At 33.0% G+C, this 21,050-nt stretch overlaps 1 protein-coding gene across 1 annotated transcript in view; it reads right to left on the bottom strand.

The window, feature by feature from the left end:
• Nucleotides 1–21,050, bottom strand: part of LOC119605533 (peroxisomal membrane protein PEX14) — a 64,067-nt gene that overhangs the window by 13,824 nt on the left and 29,193 nt on the right. The window contains exon 3 of the mRNA XM_037958709.1: nt 5,175–5,325. Coding sequence (XP_037814637.1) covers nt 5,175–5,325 — 151 coding nt within the window. The remainder of the gene's footprint in view (nt 1–5,174; nt 5,326–21,050) is intronic.

Raw genomic sequence — 21,050 nt, forward strand, 5'->3', positions numbered from 1 at the left:
TTATATATTGCGAAAATAAAACAAACTAAAGTTTGCAGTGGGGTTGGTCTATTTTCTTTGAAACAAATATTAAAGTGCCGTCTGCCATATGAGTTTTATTATGCAAATACTCACATGTAAATAATGATTAAAAATGGTTCATTTGAATAGCAATAAAATAGATTTTATTAGTTATAACAAGTTAGAGTGCTATATTCGGCTGAGCCGAATCTTAAATACCCTCCACCAGCTACTTTTATATTAATACTTTTCTAATTGATCAAATATTTGTAGAAATAAGTTTTCTCATATCTTAAATAGAAAAATCCCTAGATTCAAACAGCTCAAATCTATTACAATTCCAAGATTTATTGAACATTACCAACGCTTGGCGATTTTTTGCATGTATGTATGTGTGTGAAAGATTTAAGGATTTTCAAAATACATATATATAATTTTGTTCTACACAAATTGATAATGCAACTAGTTAAATACGGTTTTAGGGGCAGGACCTAGTATGGGAGATATGACCAATTATAGACCGATCGTAAAAAATTCTTTAAGCAAAACTTCTGGACATGAAAGCTATATTTCAGTAAAATTCTGTATCTATATCGTAATTTAGTAATAAGTAATGTGTGTTATGAACCGATCGTGCAAAAATCTTGAAATAGAATTTTTGTATCAATAGCTTTATTTGGTAATGAGTAATGTGCATTTAAGAGATTTTCGAAAGAGGACCTTGTATAGGAGTTATGACCAATTGTGTATATAAAAACAAAATTTCAAAATTCTGTATCTATATCATTATTTGGTAATGAATATTGTACATTTAAGTAATTTTCTGGAGGGGGCCTAGTATGAGAGCTATGACCAAGTATGGACCGATCGTAAAACAATTTTATAGTGTAATTTATGTATATAAGAGCAATATTTGTGCTAAGTGTATGGATATCAATATTTTGTAATGAAATAATAATAATGAAATGTAATAAAATAATAATTCATTCATTAATTATGCCTATATTTTTATATGGGATTGAGATTTACAGTGGTACCTTAGGGTACAACATTAAAATACTCACCAAATTATTTAATAGAGTTATTCGATACCTTTTCTGTTTACGACGTCGTAATCATGTATCAATTTATGTTTGCAGATTTTTAAAATGTTCTTTTCTTAATTATATAAAGTCGCGACTTTTACTTTGTTTTTACAATATTTACAAAAATGGTAACATTTTACGCATTATGTCATTTTTCTCCTTTAGTCGCTCAAGTCGTAATCGTCAAATTCAGATTCCTAGACTAACATCAGTACTGGAGCGTTCTTTCCACGTGCGAGTGGCTAGAATATTCAATAATTTGCCCAGCTCTCTTAGAACATTTCGATTTTCTTATAACACCTTCAAAAATAAAATATTTGTTCATCTTCTAAATAATGATTTATAATTGATTTTTATCACCATCTTGCAATTGAGATTTTCCCCATTTTCTCTTCTATATCTATATCCTTTTCTTTCTCTTTCTTTATTCTTCCTATCTAATCTTAAGAATATATATATATATATAAGATTTATATTGTATTTATTTTTAAACATTTTGTTATTTACTCTTTGTTAAGTGGTTTTTCATTATATGTAGTAAATTTGTTAACTATATATGGCCCTTTGGGCTCAGTTATAATTGTATAATAACAAATTAAATATGTGCGTTTATGTGATTTTCGGGAGGGAACCTTGCATGGGAGCTATGACCAAGGATGGACCGATAGGAAAAAAATTTTACAGTAATATTTCTGTGCATATGAGCAATACTTGTACCAAATTTTATATGGATATCCTAATTTAGTAATGAGTTATGCGCGTTTAAGTGATTTTCGGGAAGGGACCTTGTATGGGAGCTATGACCAATTATGGACCGATCGGAAAAAAATTTCACAGAAATATTTCTGTATGTGAGAGTAATACATGTACCAAATTTTATATGGATATCTTAATTTTGTAATAAGTTATGCGCGTTTAAGTGATTTTAGGGATGGGACCTTGTATGGGAGCTATGACCAATAATGGACCGATCGGAAAAAAATTTCACAATAATATTTCTGTTCACATGAGTAATACATGTACCAAATTTTATATGGATGTCTTATGTTAGTAATGAGTTATGCGCGTTTAAGTGATTTTCGGGAGGGGACCTTGTATGGGAGCTATGACCAATTATGGACCGATGGAAAAAAAATTTCACAGTAATACTTCTGTATGTGAGGGCAATACTTGTACCAAATTTTATATAGATAACTTGATTTAGAAATGAATTATTTGCGTTTAAGTTATTTTCGGGAGGGGACCTTGTATGGGAGCTATGTCCAATTATGGACCGATCCAGAAAATTTTTTCTCTGAATGAATTCTATTGACATAAGATTTTAATTTGTAAAATTTTGTAAAGATTTCGACATTGTGACGGAAGTTATTAACAAAAATCCCATTTTCCGGGAATATGTACTTTTGTATGGGAGGTATATGAAATTGTGGACCGATTCTGGCAATTTTCTTATGTAGAAACGAATGTATGCTGATTTTCATGGAATTATCTTTCATAGTTTTCGAGAAAATTACATCAGAATGTGTAAAAAATGCTTATTTTTTTCGAGGTTGTTTCAAATTTTGATTCATAACTTTTCCCGGTGTAAACCGATTTTGCTCATTTTCAATACCAAACTGCCTAGGACAATAATAAATATTTTGGGTGAATTTCGTTAATTTTTATTGCTTCGTGTTAACGTGAGAATGTTTTATACAGACAGACAGACAGACAGACGGACGGACAGACGGACATAGCTAAATCGACTCAGAATTTCATAAGGTCCAAGAATATATATACTTTGTTGGGTCTCAGATGAATATTTCTTGGTGTTACACACGGAATGACAAAGTTATATATACCCTCTATCACCACTGATGGTGGTGGAGGGTATAAAAATAATTGTTTTTATCGAGAAGTTTGTCCAAATTAATCTTATATAACCACCATCAAAACGTATGCCGTAAAAGAAATGTTCCCCTATTTCCAAAAATACTCTACAAAAATTATAAGATTATTTCGAAAAAATCAAATATATTTTATTTTCAAAAATTATACTGAGGTCAGGATTTTCAATCGCTGATAGGGAACTGATTACCATTGAAAAAAAAAATATTGTTTATTTTTCTCGTGTTCAGAACATTAATAATACCGTGGAGAAACCTAAAATCGGTTCAGATTCAACAATGTTACTGACTTAAAAGTGCTTAAAGGTACGAAAACCCGGTTTTTTACCCGTAACTCAAAATTTTGGAGGTGTTTGGAAAATCTCAAAAACATATTCTTGTTCTACTCGGATCCACCTTTCAGAAAAATAGTATCACCTCCCAGGTATTTATTTTTGTCGCATAGTGTTATGGACCGATATTCATAAAATTTATTAGAGAGAGAGAGAGTTTCATTGCTTTACTCTTATTTTTAAGAGATACAGTAGTTCTCAGGAGAATTCCCTATATATATGTTTAGGTAAGTTATGGACCGCACTTTACAACAAGTTAGAGTGTTATATTCCACTTGTATCCTAATACTCAATATATAGAACAATTTATAAATTAAACTAAGTATTTTGTGTAAAAGGGGTTATATGGGGAATAGGTTCAATTTAGGACCAATCTTCAATACATTAGCTGGGGAAATATAGTTCATATAACAGTTTTTTGTCGTTTACACCGATATAATTGCATTTTAAAGCTATTAATCAGTGTTAACGTTATTTTCCAAAGACAACCTTACTAGAGGGTAGGGTCAGTTATAGATCAATCGTTATAAATTTTGGTAAAGAGTGGTTATGTTCCTGTAAAACTTATTTATGACTAATTTCATCACATATTGCGGCGATGAGAGTGAAAGTCATTTATTTTTTGTTATATAGGGTAGGATCAATTATACACCTATCATAATAAAATTTAATAGGCTGTTGGTTCCTATAAAGTTTGTTTTTGTCGAATTTTATCACTGTAATAGTATTTTTAAGATGAATCTTAAAAAGGTCTTTCAGAATATAGTATCTTTCAAGCAGTAATCTTAGCGATTTGGAAAGCGACGGAATTGGATACAGAATCATATCGATCCGGCGCCAGTTGTGACAGTTTATGTCGATAAACAGTGTTGGGTGCCGGGGCTCTGGCAATGAGGTTGACGACGAACTGTCTAGATTAGCTTCGAACCTTAACAGAGATGAAAAACCACCCAATTGTCACTATTACAGGTTGATCCCTGGAATAATAGAATAATTTGCAAAATATCAAAGGCCTTATGGGCAACATTTGATCTAAATCCTACCCAAGATACTTATAGAACTGAATAAACGCAGTCTAAGGATTCAGATATAGATACTAACTGAGAATTGCTTAATTAGGGCCTTTGTCAGTAAGTGAAACAGTTATATATCGGACTATTGCAGGTTATGCGAAGATGCAGGGGAATTAGATACGATCGAGAATTTAAAATGGGTTTTATTGGGAGATTAAGATTATCCCACATTTCCTTCTTAAGGGTAAATCTTCTGACGACAGACCGATTCCATTCATCTTTCCACTTTGCATATTTTCTCTCCTTTTTGTTTTCTTCTAAGGTAATTGTTTCCCTGTCTTTATAACTTCACTATCTCTGAAGGCAATCACAATGGATCTTATGATATCCGAGATGAGGTACAAACCTTTCTTAACTGGATACCCACGGTTTCACAAATCATGCAAGATATCAAATCTCTCTGATAACATTAACTAGTACACATTCATAAAATCGTCAGTTTTATAATCTCGGAATGGGAAGGTGAAGTATCTTCACAAAGCCTGTGTGACGGTTTAAAATAACCCCGCCCCTGGTGATCTCCATAATCTCAAAATTCAAAATCTAAACTAGACAACTCCTCTTTGTGCATGTAAAATTTTATTAAAATTGGACTAACCCTTTAGAATTTAATGATATATATCCTTCAAGTTTTTTTTCTATACCACTGTGCATAGATGTAATTTTGTAATTTTGCATACAGTGTTATAATCCTTAAAAGAGTTCAAAGTAATACTTCTATAGATAGACAAAAAATGTATAATTTCTAAAAAGACCTCTAGTACATTATCTTTTACAGTATTTTCAACTACTACTTACCTCTCTTGCCTTAATGCGCTTCTGTAAATTTGCCCTGTAATCATCTTCGATGCGCTCCCTAAGTTCTTTCATATAATTGCGGTCAGTTAAACGTACAACATTTGTGCCCATGAGACGTTCCAAGGCAGCACTTATGCGTGGCAAATTGAAACTGAAACATGCATGAGAGAAAAAATATTTCAATTAAATAACCATCTGACAAAAGTTATTAAATAATATTACTTGTTAAATATTCACTTAAATAAGTATATAAAATGTTTATTTGTTTTCTTTTTTTCTAGTCTTAAGTAACGTTTCGTTACCACTATTTGTAGCAAACTGTTTCGAAAACCTTCTAAAAGTTTTTGTGGTTCATATGCATGTATAGTTTGTATATACATAAATATTTAGTAAGTTTAGTTTTAGGATTTTGTTTTATTTGATTCATATTTTGTTGCCAATTTATATCCTCGTTCATATGTTGTTCTTTTTTTATTGTTTCTTTCTTATTTATTTCTGATGCCTTGTTATTATTTTGTATTGTCATAATTCGTCTTTTCTTTTTTTCTCGGGGATACTCTGCATATAAAATGGTGGTGTGTTAGTTGGTTGGATGTGTTTGTGACAATCCTCAGTATATTTTGTAAAAGGTACTGAGATTTGTTTGTATTACTGACTCTAGGAGTTCAGTTATTAGGCCAGTCTGAAGGCGATGCTATGCGGATCATCGTTGATACATAGTATATTTATCGGGTATTTATGCTTATTCAACTAGTTGCATTAGTTATAAGACCAGTACTTGCTCGAGAATTTTCTTCGATGATTAAATTCCATCAAATGCCGTGTTTCCATCCCTATTTTTGAGAAATGGATATGACTCCAAACATCGACGATTTATGTATAAGTAGACAGTCAAGGCTGTAATAAGGTCGAAATGTCTTCTCAGCTATATCCCCTTCATTTTTCACACAGAAGACATACAAAAGAGAATTAATTTGCACTTTATGAGTAACCATAATTAATAGTCTCCTGAGGATGTGGGATTTACACCAGTGTGCTATTCGGACGATGTTGTAAGGAGCAAGGACTGAAATTATTTCTGCAGAAGGGGCAAGAAGATGCTAAAAGACTTTCGAATGGGTTGAATGTCAATCCATCTAAATGCCCACACTAAACCCCGGTTGTTGGACCGACATGGTCAAATACCCTGGCATAATCCTCGATAGAAAACTAAAATATTAATACTAATAAAGAAATAAGCTAGGTATTAGTCCAAATGTGACACACTCGCTTTATAAGGGTGTAATTGGATCTGTGTTAACTTCCACATCTTTAATCTTATGGACTACTATGAACAAAAAGTGTAACACTACAGGGAGTTCAGCGTACGTGTTGCTTCCCAGCAGTACAGTTGGATAGTCCCGAACTTTCTATTTATCCTACCGCTTAGGGTTTTCCCGAGCCGCTGACAGTCCAGGTGACTCCCCCGGGGGCATGTTACCTTGGTGAAATCTCTATCTTAGTGTTATTGAAATATCTCGGGAAAAAGAGGTGCCACTAGCACTTCTAGTCTGCCGGGACTATAAACTGGTGATGTTACTTCACTCCTCGGCTAGTCCTTGGTATGATTTAACATTTAGTCTAAACAGAAAACCACATAATCTGGTACTATGGGTGGTCAATTGCCTGCAGTACTTGTACTGGCTGCTCAGTTGGTTGAGATTCCTTCGGGCTCGGTTTTAAACCTAAAATCGCATATGCTGGATTTCTTAACCCGATCGGAATTTCTTACCGGTCGTGTAGTGGGGCGCCGGTATATGCAGGGGAATTGTCAGGTTAGTGTTCAGTATTTGCCTGTCATTCCGTAGAGAGATCTTTATGATCATAGGAATGGAATTGAAGCGAAAATTGCTGAAAGATTGGGAAAGTCTCCATATATTGGAGATTAGTACTGATTTACTATGCTTTTTTACGCTTCAGGGAAGTTTCTCGGTTGCAATTATTGGATTCAGTTGATTTTGGAAACTCCTACATCCTTTGTCACATAGATCAGTTCATATAGAGGGATCCTGATCCATTATTTTGGGTATTTCAGGCTACCAAATACGTCTCTAGGTGCTGTTGCCAAAACAATAGAGCCATCTCAGTAGTGTGGTTAGGCGAAATATAAGGTCCAGGAATATACTGGGGTGAGTCTTTAGATGATGATGAAGAATGTTTGTTGGAACATGGCATTCCTCATGGTATCAATAGGGTATTTTCACCTGATGTTGGGTCCGCCCATTCTATCGACTCTAACCAGTGATTGCCTTCTCCTTTGTCGGGGTTAGATTGAGCTTGTTTCATGACACCTGTTATTCCCCAACTGGACTAGTATGGCAACAGATTACATAGATCGAGCACTCGAACAAAGTAAATTGCCACCTGCGTGTAAGAAACATGATGGGGCGTTGCAAAAGCTCACCAAGTGGTTGAAAAAGACGACCGTGAAATAAGGCCGTCTGGGCAGTTGTTCACGTAAAGCACTTCGACATTCGTGCCCAGGTGACTGGCTATTTTAAAATGTGCTTGTCCTACGAGGAAGTCATTCGTCACCCCATGAATTACTAAGAGATAGATAAAGGGGACACTAAAGTCCACCCTCGTTTACAAAGGGTACATACGTGACGAAAGACGAATTAGAGCCAACCAGGTGGTTAGACGTTAGTGAAAATCATTCTTTTTCGGATGCATTGACTCTGCCGAAATGCTGGATTGAATGTAACTGAAGCCATGATCACTTTGTCAATTAAAGCTTTAGAAACATTGTTGATCATTCCTCCGATCGAAACGTATGTAAAATACGAGACGGAACTCACAAACTATCTGCTCTTATCTTTGGGCGAATTGGTCCCAGATAGCAGTTGGCAGTTTTCTTACATGGTTACTGTGGTTCATGTACAAGGACTTTGCTCAAGTATTTGGGCTCTCTAATCTCTTGGCCATTGCTGCACCTTTGCGTAACATTCGAGATGCAAAAACATCATTTCCGTTTATAACCACACAGATGGAATGGCCTCTGTTGATTCGGTGACAGACATAATCGGTAGACCGAAATACGAATCCTTTAAATAGGCCTAAGCTCTTAATCACAGAGAATATATTGCTCTAAGTCTCTAAGTAAGGCATGTTTCCTTGATGTTCAGACCGCATCTTGGTGTATTGCAATCCGGGGGTAGATAGGTGCTACCAATACCTGTAGTCTTCCGGGACTATAAATTGGTGTTGACAATTTACTGGCTGGCCTAGTCCTTGCATTAATTGGAAAGAGGTCTAACCAGAGCACCACATAATCTGGTACTACGGGTGGCCAGTTGCCCCCAGGACTTGTCCTGGCTGGTCAGTTGGTTGAGGTTATTTCGGGATCCACGTAGTGGCTGTGGTTGAAACCTAAATCGCAGGAAGGGGGTGCTTGGTTAAAAGACTGATACACGGTGAAATATAAATTTTCAAGATACATTTCTGTTATCGTTCCTAGATGCAAGGAGCGGAACAAATTACAGAGCATGACTGTGGATTAATAAAATGTTGGAATTGAGCTGATGCGAAGAATTAGTAAACGAAGATGAACGATGTTTCTGATGTCTACATTGATTCTATAAAGAGAATGGGAGAATGAGTGATAATGGGGAACCGATGTAAGATGAACGATGAATGAGAGTTAGACTACGGTCTATCAAGCCAATGGAATGCGCAGTCGTCACTGCCCTTTCTTTAATTTAAAAGCGATTTTCCAACATGGTTGAGTGTATGCTCAACTTATCACAGTGGGTCTCTGTGTCCACTGAAATAAAGTCTTGTCAATTAATATAATCTGTCGGACTACCAATTTCGTCCCCTAGGTGCTGTTGCCGAATCAACAGATCCATAGTAGTGTGGTTGGGCGTCATTATGTCGGGGTAGATTGAGCTTGCTCATGACACCTGTCTTTCCCCAACGTGACTACTTTGGCAAGAGATTAGATAGTTCGAGTACTTGAGCAAAGTGCTTGTACATGGACCGGCATATCAATGTACAAAAATTGCGACCTGCGTGTAACAAACACAAAGGGGCTGTGGTGAGTTGTTTACTTGATACTCACCCAGTGGTTGAAAAAGTACCACCGTGATATAGGGCTACACGCCAGGTACTCACGTAAAGCACTTCGACTTCATTGCTCTAAGTCTGGTATGGACAAAGTAAATCCTGAACATACATTTCATCCATCACGATTCAACCCAGCAATCTTATCATTTATCCTAAACATTCATTGAGAAATATATCCGACATTATCAAATAAGCCAAAGTTCTTAATCACAGAGAATATACTGCTGTAAGTCTGGTATGGACAGAGGAAAGCACAGAACTTATCTAGAATTATTGATTTCACCGTGTATCAGTCTTTTAACCAACATTCTCTTGCTGCGAGTTTAGGTTTAAACTATAGCCACCACGTGCACCCCGATGGGAGCTCTAGAATAACCAGGACAAAACAAAGTCCAAAACTCTGCCCTGCGGGCTACGGGTAGCCGTGGTACCAAATTATATAGCTCTCTGGTTCGACCCAGGAAAGGTCGGGGATATATTTAAAACCACAAGTGTATAATCCCGGCAGACTAGAGGTACTGGTAGCACCTCTATTTTCTCCGGATTGCAATCAAGATAACGTCTTTCTTACTGAAAATGATAATTGTAGTATTTTCCACTGACTGAAAGAGGTACAACTGAAAGCACGAAATACAATATGACTGGAGTTTGAATGCAGTATGGACTTTGCAGCTTTAAAAAGTAGTGTTGAATAAATTCGTCATTGCTTTCAATATAGTCAAGACATATAGAGTTTCTCCATTCTACCTCTAGTTTTTGGGTTTTTCGCCTTAGTTGAGGTTTTTGGGTTTCCCCTTAAAAAAATTCACCTCGTTAACATTTTTGTTTGAAAATAAAAATAAAAAAGTGCCGCTCATATGTACATATATAAAATATTAAATAAATGGTTTATTTATTTTCATCCTATGGTGCTTATAAGAAGTTTTTATTTGGGTATATTTCGGTTATTCATATTTTATATCGTTTGTTTTTTCCTTGGTAGTAACATTACATGCGATAAATGAATGAATGTTTATGGGACTACAAATTATGAGAGTGTTTTTACCATTAATTTATCTATCGTTATAATATAGGACTATAGCAGACATGTGAAGTTCTTTGTATGTAAATTAGACAACATTAGACGGGTACTAATTTCTAGCTTTTACTTTATTTTAAAATCAATATAAATATATTTGAGGTTAAATAATGTTTAATAATTATAATTATTTAAAATAAATATAAATTTATTTTTCCAAGAACACTATAAAGAATTTCAAAAACTGTGACAATTGTTGGAAAGTTTCAGATTCTTCAGAAAACTCCTTATACCACTGCTTTAGTTTAATTTCATTTTGTCTTTCAAAAATATTTAAATTATTAAAAAATTCTTCGAATTTTTGTGAAAATTCTATAAAATAATCATTTAAAGCAGTTTCTGTTTGTTCATACCAATTTGGAAAACCATAATCTTGTAAAAATGTCAACATTCTTGAATCTTGTTCTTTAGAAAATTTATCAGTTATAGCAACAAATTTACCAAACATTTCTAAAGTGTCCCTCATAGAATTTTCAGTTTTTGACTGATAACCATACAAATCATATAAATAATTTTGTAAATGATTTTTATATGTAGTTAAAATAGTTGTGTCATGTTGATCGATGTTTTTCAACATGTCGGAAAATATGGATTCACTTTGCTGAAAAAAGTCCTTGGCCAGATATTTTAGTTGATTTAAGGCGAACTTAAATAATTGTTCTCGTTTTTGCTGCTCAATGCGTTGTGACAAGTCGGAAGGTGTTAATAAACTACTGGAGTCCGTTAAAAGATTGTTAATAGCTTCAGTAGTGATGGCTTCATCTAATGGGGAAGAATGTGTTATGGTAGCACTATGTGAAACCTTAAACAGATTGCTAATTAATTTGTTTCTAATTAGTTAGTTTTTCAATTCATACCTGTATCCACATTGCTATCGTTACAATAATTTTAAACAGTTTCATTTTATAACCTGAACAAAATATATAGTTTATGTTACTTCCAATTTGTGTATTTTTTTCACACTGATCATTCTTTTCAAAAGATTTCAGTTTAAATATCAAAAGAAAACTTTCTTATCATATCATTCATATTCATGTTTTTCTGAAAAACTAAGGTCAAGTAGTTTGTTTTTATTGATTTTTGCGGTATAACAAAATGTAGCTATTGAAAATGTTATCAATTTCCTAAAAATTGTTAAAGAAATAAAAATTCCGAAAATAGATTTTAATAGTTCTGTCATACCGCAAATATATTCAATTAATTAAGTTATATTTTTATCTTTATCTTTATCTACACCCACCTCAAAGTTTACAAATTGGTTTAGAATCGTTTTCTGAGTTGATTAAGACATTGTGCGCTAGCTATAGGACGCAAAGACAACAATTCAAGACAATTGGATGAACTTACGCTTTTGGTTAAAATCGGTCCATTATTCCTCCTATCTCTATATAATAGAACCCCCCGAAGAGGGCCTTTCAGTCCGTAGTTAGTTAGTTAGTTGGTTAGTTAGTTAGTTAGTTTAGTTATTAGTTAGTTAGTTAGTTAGTAGTTAGTTAGTTAGTTAGTTAGTTAGTTAGTTAGTTAGTTAGTTAGTTAGTTAGTTAGTTATTTCGTTAGTTAGTTAGTTAGTTAGTTAGTTCGTTAGTTAGTTCTTAGTTAGTTAGTTAGTTAGTTAGTTAGTTAGTTAGTTAGTTAGTTAGTTCAGTTAGTTAGTTAGTTAGTTAGTTTAGTTAGTTCGTTCGTTCGTTTCGTTCGTTTAGTTCGTTAGTTCGTTCTTTCGTTCGTGTTTCGTTCGTTTCGTTCGTTCGTTTTCGTTCGTTCGTTCGTTCGTGTTCGTTCGTTCGTTTCGTTTTCGTTCGTTCGTTAGTTCGTTCGTTCGTTCTTTCGTGTTCGTTCGTTTTCGTTTCGTTTCGTTCGTTCGTTCGTTCGTTTCGTTCGTTAGTTCGTTCGTTGTTCGTTCGTTCGTTCGTTCGTTCGTTCGTTCTTCTTCGTTCGTTCTTAGTTCGTTCGTTCGTTAGTTCGTTCGTTTTCGTTCGTTCGTTCTTAGTTTTCGTTCGTTCGTTCGTTAGTTCGTTCGTTCTTTGTTCGTTCGTTCGTTCTTCGTTCGTTCTTGTCGTTCGTTCTCGTTCGTTCGTTCTTTCGTTTCGTTCGTTCGTTCGTTCGTTAGTTCGTTCGTTCGTTCGTTCGTTCGTTCGTTCGTTCGTTCGTTCGTTCGTTCGTTCGTTTCGTTCGTTCGTTCGTTGTTCGTTCGTTCTTCGTTTTGTTCGTTTTCGTTCGTTGTTCGTTGTCGTTCGTTCGTTCGTTTCTTCTCTTTCTTTGTTTCGTTCGTTCTTTTCTTGTTCGTTCCCGTTTTTTCTTGTTGTTCGTTGGTTGTTCACGTGTTTGTTCGTCTTTCGGTCGTTCTCTCTCCCTTTTCTTGCCCCGCGTTGTTACCTCCTTACTTGGTAATGGCTGGTCTTCATTAATAACATTAGTTATTTTATTGTGAATAATTTCTAGCCATTTTGGGACCAATGGTCGAATAAGGAATTAGTAGTGGTTCTGCCCCTAGTAGATGATGACGTTTTTAAAAAATGTTGATGTTTCATTTGTGTAAAAACAATTTCAAATTGTAAGATAAAAGAATTCGTTTCTTTTGGCAATAACATATGATTTCACCGTATATCTGTATTTTAACTAATATTCTCTTCCTGCGATTTTGGGTTTAAGCTCGGTAGCTACCTTCTCTTCGAAGGGACTAGAAACATTCGGAAACTCTCACGGTTCACATGGTATTACATTATAGAGGGTATGTAAGATTCGGCATAGCCGAATATAACTCTCCTAATTATTAGAGTTCATAGATAGATCGGATTCTCTTTGCCTCAGAAGAGCTTAAAGAAGAGTCCTGGATTCAATAAGATAATCATCTATGAGTCAAATTAATGTAAAATATTTAGTAGATAACCTAACCAAAGTAAGATAAATGGTATCTGTATTATTATACCCTCCACCACCATCAGTGGTGATAGAGGGTATATATAAGTTTGTCGTTCCGTGTGTAACACCAAGAAATATTCATCTAAGACCCAACAAAGTATATATATTCTGGGTCCTTATCAAATTCTGAGTCGATTTAGCTATGTCCGTCTGTCTGTCTGCCTAAAACACGCTCACGTTAAAACTAAGTAAAGGAAGTCAACCAAATTCACCCAAATTATCCTAAGCAGTTTGGTATTGAAAATCAGCAAAATCGGTTCACAGCGTAAAAAGTTATGAGTAAAAATTTCAGACTACCTCAAAAAAAATTCCGTTTTTTCATAATTCTTTTGAAGTTTTCTCAGAAACTATCAAAGATATTTCGATGAATTTTGTCACACATTATTTTTTCAGGCCAGTGATTAATTATGTTCAAGATCTTTACAATCGATCCAATATTTCCCATAGCCCCCATACAAAGGTATATATTCCCGGAAATTAGTTTATCGTTAATAACTCCCTCAAATATATCGGTATCAACACAAAATGTTGTACATGCAAATATAATATGAACAGAAATCATACTGTCAACGTAGATCTCAGTCAGTCCACAATAGGTCATAGCTCCCATATAAGGTCCACTTCCGAAAATCACCTAAACGCAAATATTTCATTGATGAATAAAGCTATTGTGATAAAATTCGAGTTAAATGTGTTTTGTGTACATACAAATCAATCTACCAAATTTTTTACGGATCGGTCCATTATTGGTCATAGCTCCCATATAAGGCCCACTTCCGAAAATCATTTAAAAACTCATATTTCATTGTCAAATAAAGCTATCGAAATAAAATTCGACACAAATATGTTTTGTCTAAATATGAATTACTCTACCAAATAGGCCCATAATTGGTCATAGCTCCCATATAAAGTCCACTTCCGAAAACCACTTAAACGCATATATTTCATTGAATTATAAAGCTATCGGGATAAAATTCGACACAAATATGTTCTGTGTACATACTAATCAATCTACCAAATTTTTTACGGATCGGTCCATAATTGGTCATAGCTCCCATATAAGGCCCACTTCCGAAAATCATTTAAAAACACATATTTCATTGTCAAATAAAGCTATCGTGATAAAATTTGACATATTTCAATAAATTCTAAAGCTATTGAGATAAAATTCGACAAAAATGTGTTTTGTGTACATACAAATCAAACTACCAAATTTTTTACGGATCGGTCCATTATTGGTCATAGCTCCCTTATAAAGCCCACTTCCGAAAATAATTTAAAAGCTCATATTTCATTTGCAAATAAAGCAATTTTGACAAAATTCGACACAAATATGTTTGTCTTTATATGAGTCACTCTACTAAATTTTTCCCGGATAGGCTCATAATTGGTCATAGCTCCCATATAAAGTCCACTTCCGAAAATCACTTAAACGCATATATTTCATTAAATTCTTAAACTATAAGGATAAAATTCGACTTGAATATATCTTGTGTACATATAAATCATTCTACCACTTTTTTCCCGGATCGGTCCATTATTGGTAATTGCTCCCATATAAGTCCCACTTCCGAAAATAACTTAAACGCACATATTTAATTGTCAAATAAAGTTATCTTGATAAAATTCGATACATGTTTTGTGAGCATATAAATCATTCTACCAATTTTTTTCCGGATTAGTCCATATATGGTAATAGCTCCTATATAAGGTCCACTTCAAAAAATTACTGAAATAAAGATATCTTGTCAAATAAAGATATCTTGATAAAAATTCGACACAAATATGTTCTGTGTACATACTAATCAATCTACCAAATTTTTTACGGATCGGTCCATAATTGGTCATAGCTCCCATATAAGGCCCACTTCCGAAAATCATTTAAAAACACATATTTCATTGTCAAATAAAGCTATCGTGATAAAATTTGACATATTTCAATAAATTCTAAAGCTATTGAGATAAAATTCGACAAAAATGTGTTTTGTGTACATACAAATCAATCTACCAAATTTTTTACGGATCGGTCCATTATTGGTCATAGCTCCCTTATAAAGCCCACTTCCGAAAATAATTTAAAAGCTCATATTTCATTTGCAAATAAAGCAATTTTGACAAAATTCGACACAAATATGTTTGTCTTTATATGAGTCACTCTACTAAATTTTTCCCGGATAGGCTCATAATTGGTCATAGCTCCCATATAAAGTCCACTTCCGAAAATCACTTAAACGCATATATTTCATTAAATTCTTAAACTATAAGGATAAAATTCGACTTGAATATATCTTGTGTACATATAAATCATTCTACCACTTTTTTCCCGGATCGGTCCATTATTGGTAATTGCTCCCATATAAGTCCCACTTCCGAAAATAACTTAAACGCACATATTTAATTGTCAAATAAAGTTATCTTGATAAAATTCGATACATGTTTTGTGAGCATATAAATCATTCTACCAATTTTTTTCCGGATTAGTCCATATATGGTAATAGCTCCTATATAAGGTCCACTTCAAAAAATTACTGAAATAAAGATATCTTGTCAAATAAAGATATCTTGATAAAATTCGGCACAGATATGTGTGTGTAAGGTCATATCTCCTATACATATAAAGTCCACTTCCAAAAAGCACATATTTCATTAATAATTAAATCTATTGTAGTAAAATTCGACTTGAATTCTTCTTATTATTATTATTTTTTTTTTTTTTGGCATATGTTAGTACCCTCAATACGGAAACAAAAATTTTGCCAATTTATCTAAAGATTAGATAGTTAAATGTGTTTTAATAAAAACTAGCTTGCTGGTGGAGGGTATTTAAGATTCGGCATAGCCGAATATAGCACTCTAACTTGTTTTTATATGCTTTAAAAGTTAACGTATTTTGTAATTTATTTAATTGCATAATTTCTAAATTTTTTACAAAAATTCCGCTATGATACAATTTGACTTCAAATTCCAAGTACACATGCATATGTACATACATACGTACATTCAACTTTTATTACGAAAAACTCAACACATATTTAAAGAAACTCATGACGTAAATAAATTTTAATTAACTTTTCACATAAAGATTCGTAGCTGAAAGAGAATGCTATTATGTAACTACGAACTACAAATAAACTCAAGTCTTCAATTAACAAACTGTTTTTGCAAGAAATAAGATTCTGTCTCACTGCGTTTATTTTTATACTTAGAGGCAACTTGTTGCATGGAATCTTGTTGCTAAATATTAGGTTATGTTGCATATGATTTTTTTTAATAGTTGTGCAACTTCACTTCTTCTGACTTTCAGGCAAAATATGGAAAATTACAAAGGACTTGTGGAATTCTCTGACATGCATATTAATTGCTTGTGTTTTCCAAATAAAACAAAATAATAATTTATATTTATATATATTTTCTTCGGAGGTTCATGAGTTTAAGTAAAATAAAAGACTGAACCAAGGATTGTTTAAAGGCATCCTTGAAAGTTGCAAAATACTTTTACAAGTTAGTTCTGCTTTTACGCGCTATTGCTTTAAATAATAAATAGTATGCAAATTTTGTTGCAATAATGTAATTAATATAAGTGCAAGACTTTATAGGAAAAGTACTTCCTTTATGAGTCATAATTTTACTGATGAAGTTTGAAGTCTATGAAAATTAGGCAAACTCTATGAATCGATATACATATGTACATAAAGCACTCAACAGATATATGTAATTCTCAATTTTTTTTTAATGAAACGAAATATATTGACATGTTCAATTTTCATAAAGAAGTTATTTAGAATTGAAAATTTTTATGAAATTATTACAAATTTAATATAAACAGTACGTATATTTTTTAACATTGATGCATAATTTTCGTTTTGCTATTGAACTTGAATTAAAATAATTTCCTTCCACATAAATTGTTTACGTGACAAAAGTCATATTTTGTAAATATATTGTCACTAAGTAAATATTTTATTTCCTCTTTTTTCGTAATTCGATATCAATGACAATGAATTTAAAGGAAATGTTAAGGTAACTGATTGGAAAAAGTGAAATATGTATTTATTTACTATTGTACATACGTAATAATATGTACGGATAAATTTTTAAAAAATTCTTAAACATTTATTAAATATAATGTGCCTTGGACTGTCTAGAACTAATTAACTAACTAACTACTAACTAACTATCTAACTAACTAACTAACTAACTAACTAACTAACTAACTAACTACTAACTAACTAACTAACTAACTAACTAACTAACTAACTAACTAACTAACTAACTAACTAACTAACTAACTAACTACTAACTAACTAACTAACTAACTAACTAACTAACTAACTAACTAACTAACTAACTAACTAACTAACTAACTAACTAACTAACTAACTACTAACTAACTAACTAACTAACTAACTAACTAACTAACTAACTAACTACTAACTAACTAACTACTAACTAACTAACTAACTAACTAACTAACTAACTAACTAACTAACTAACTAACTAACTAACTAACTACTAACTAACTAACTAACTAACTAACTAACTAACTAACTAACTAACTAACTAACTAACTAACTAACTAACTAACTAACTACTAACTAACTAACTAACTAACTAACTACTAACTAACTAACTAACTACTAACTAACTAACTAACTAACTAACTAACTAACTAACTAACTAACTAACTAACTAACTAACTAACTAACTAACTAACTAACTACTAACTAACTAACTAACTAACTAACTAACTAACTAACTAACTAACTAACTAACTAACTAACTAACTAACTAACTAACTAACTACTAACTAACTAACTAACTAACTAACTAACTAACTAACTAACTAACTAACTAACTAACTAACTAACTAACTAACTAACTAACTAACTAACTAACTAACTAACTAACTAACTAACTAACTAACTAACTAACTAACTAACTAACTAACTAACTAACTAACTAACTAACTAACTAACTAACTAACTAACTAACTAACTAACTAACTAACTAACTAACTAACTAACTAACTAACTAACTAACTAACTAACTAACTAACTAACTAACTAACTAACTAACTAACTAACTAACTAACTAACTAACTAACTAACTAACTAACTAACTAACTAACTAACTAACTAACTAACTAACTAACTAACTAACTAACTAACTAACTAACTAACTAACTAACTAACTAACTAACTAACTAATACTAACTAACTAACTAACTAACCTAACTAACTAACTAACTAAACTAGCTACGATAAAATACATCTAGACCCCTATTGCCCTATTGTGTGCTTCTTTTTCACGGAAAATGTTGGTTGGAAAGCCCTTATATAGTGCTCTATGAAGGTATTAATATCCGATGTTCTGAAAATCAGTTTCTTCAACGTAGTTTCATAGAGTTTTCCAATCAGTATTCCTACTTGATGTTATATCAGGAATATTTTTGCAGCAAAGATACTTGCATCTAATTTCAGCAAAAGAGGCTATGATAGTATTCCAATTTTTCCAATCCACATGCTCTACATTTATTAGTTATATGTCGTCTTACTCATTCGGATGAGGCTTTTTAACCTCCTTTCGATAGGTACACCCCATAGGATATTTGTGGTTCCAGCACTCTTTGTCCTTTAAAAAATTTGCAAGTTTGTTTGAAAAAAAAAATGTAAATACAGTTAAACACAATGAACTTGCATTTTTACAAATATAAAACACTAACTTTTGCAGAATCCGTAATATTTAAACCCACATATTAAATATGTTTATTTATAACAAAAACACCAACCTAATCACAAAGTAACTTCAATTTCCTTGGTGTCAAGGAGATTAAAACACCCACAATCATTTCAAATTACCCACCAAAACCCACAAATAACTTCTAAAGGTGAGAGAGTTGCAAACAAAAAACTTACCTGTCATCCGGTGCAATAATACACTTAAGAAAATCCTCTAAATAATCATTAGCATCATCATTATCACCTCTGGCAGATGGAAGTTTTTTGTTTCCAACTTTTGATTTCGTTAAAACTTTATAGAGTTTCATTGTATGTTGTTTTACACTTAAAGCAGAGAAGCTTATTTAAGTTTCAAGTCCTTTCTAAGAATATTCTGGTTTAACAAATTGCATTCTTTTTAGCATAAAGTTTTTAATTTAATATTTTAAAATTTGCACCAAAAATTAATTTTAATTTCATCAAAACTTTAATTGACTTATGTCCTTAAAAAAGCAAACAGATTGAACCGGAAATTGTTTATTATTTTACAAATTTAAGTTTTCACATGTTGACAACAACATCATATTTGCAAACTAAACGAGTAAATGAATAGATTTGTGTTTTAATGAAATGATGATGATGATGTTGATAGTTATAAGTGTGTGAGTAAGTGATTATGCATGTGTGATTTTGTAAATGTATTTAAAGGTTCTTTTATAGGGTTTCCAATTAAATCTTAGACCCTTAATGGAAAAAACCTAATCCATGTTGATACTGGTTAAATTTTTGACGTAGAATCGCCCGAAGCTTTTGGTGGATCTTCTTCGTAGAGTACACATATCAGTAAATATGTGGATTTCAACGTTAGATATCCTGTAATCATTTATGGCAAAAAATTCCTACCAGGATTTGGCTGCCGTAGTTAGGTAGCCCTACGAACATTTTCCCATTCTGCTGTGTCAAGTATGTATATGCCGCAGCTAATAGAAGTTCAATAGAAAAATAATTTAATTGTACTCTATGTTGTGTCGAAGTCATTGGAATAGCTTGATCATGTCTGGAATACTTATTGCAATGCCCGGAACGAATGTTGGTCCAGCTTAACGTAGTCGAGGATGAACCTTATATTAACTTGCTCTAAGATTCTGACATAACCATCTGCAATCATAAAATCGCTCTTACTAAGCGATAAAAACTGCTCGTATATTCCTTTTGATAGAATGACAACACGCTTCGCTATGAATCCAAGTGACAAAACACTCTGTCTCGAACTAGAAACCAGACATAATATGGGATATTAAAGAAGGGTTTTGGTCTAACAAAGAATACTTGACCTAGTGGATGGAAGGATATTTCGCTGTAGAAATATCTCTCTAATAAGAGACGCATACCACCGAGGTTTTGGTCAACTGGTCCCCCCCAGTTCAACTGGTCGACAATTACATATAAACAGTATATATTTTTAGAGTTAATACTCCAGTTATCAGCTACTTTCGAGGACCAAATTCGAAAGTATAGGTTCCAGTTTAGTATTGATTTCATTATTAGTCTTAAATATTTGGCACTATCGGATAGGTAAAGTGCAATTCCATCAATCTTAAGAGTTGTGAATCTCACAGTGAATAGTACCAATTCAGTTTTGATCGCATTTACTCCTGATATCTACACTTGTCTTAAGAGAGTGTTTATGTAGGCATTTCCCTCAATATTAATGTACATCGTGTATCGCACTTTCGGTAGATCTTCCTATTGTGTGGGTATGTTGTGCATTGTATGCAGTTCTATTATAAAGAGATCCGATTATCTGATGTGAACGTTATTGTCCTCTGATTCGTCTTTCGTTTTAAAAAAATCGCTCTCATCTAGAAGGGACCCACTAGTACTGAAAGCGATTGAATATGCCGGCTGATGTATAAAACCTTAATCAGCACAGATCATTTCGTCCGTTTTCTCTAGAGACTAAGACCTGTGTGTGTAACTGTAGGTTACTGGCGTGTATAATTTCTTGAGCTTCCGCTGGAACTTAGGCATTTTTGGAACATCGGCTATTTCTTTGTA

This window comes from Lucilia sericata, unplaced genomic scaffold (genome assembly GCF_015586225.1).
Source record: "Lucilia sericata isolate MDLA Ls3-8-SP2 unplaced genomic scaffold, ASM1558622v1 Contig000495F_arrow, whole genome shotgun sequence".
In the NCBI taxonomy this organism is placed as follows: domain Eukaryota; kingdom Metazoa; phylum Arthropoda; class Insecta; order Diptera; family Calliphoridae; genus Lucilia; species Lucilia sericata.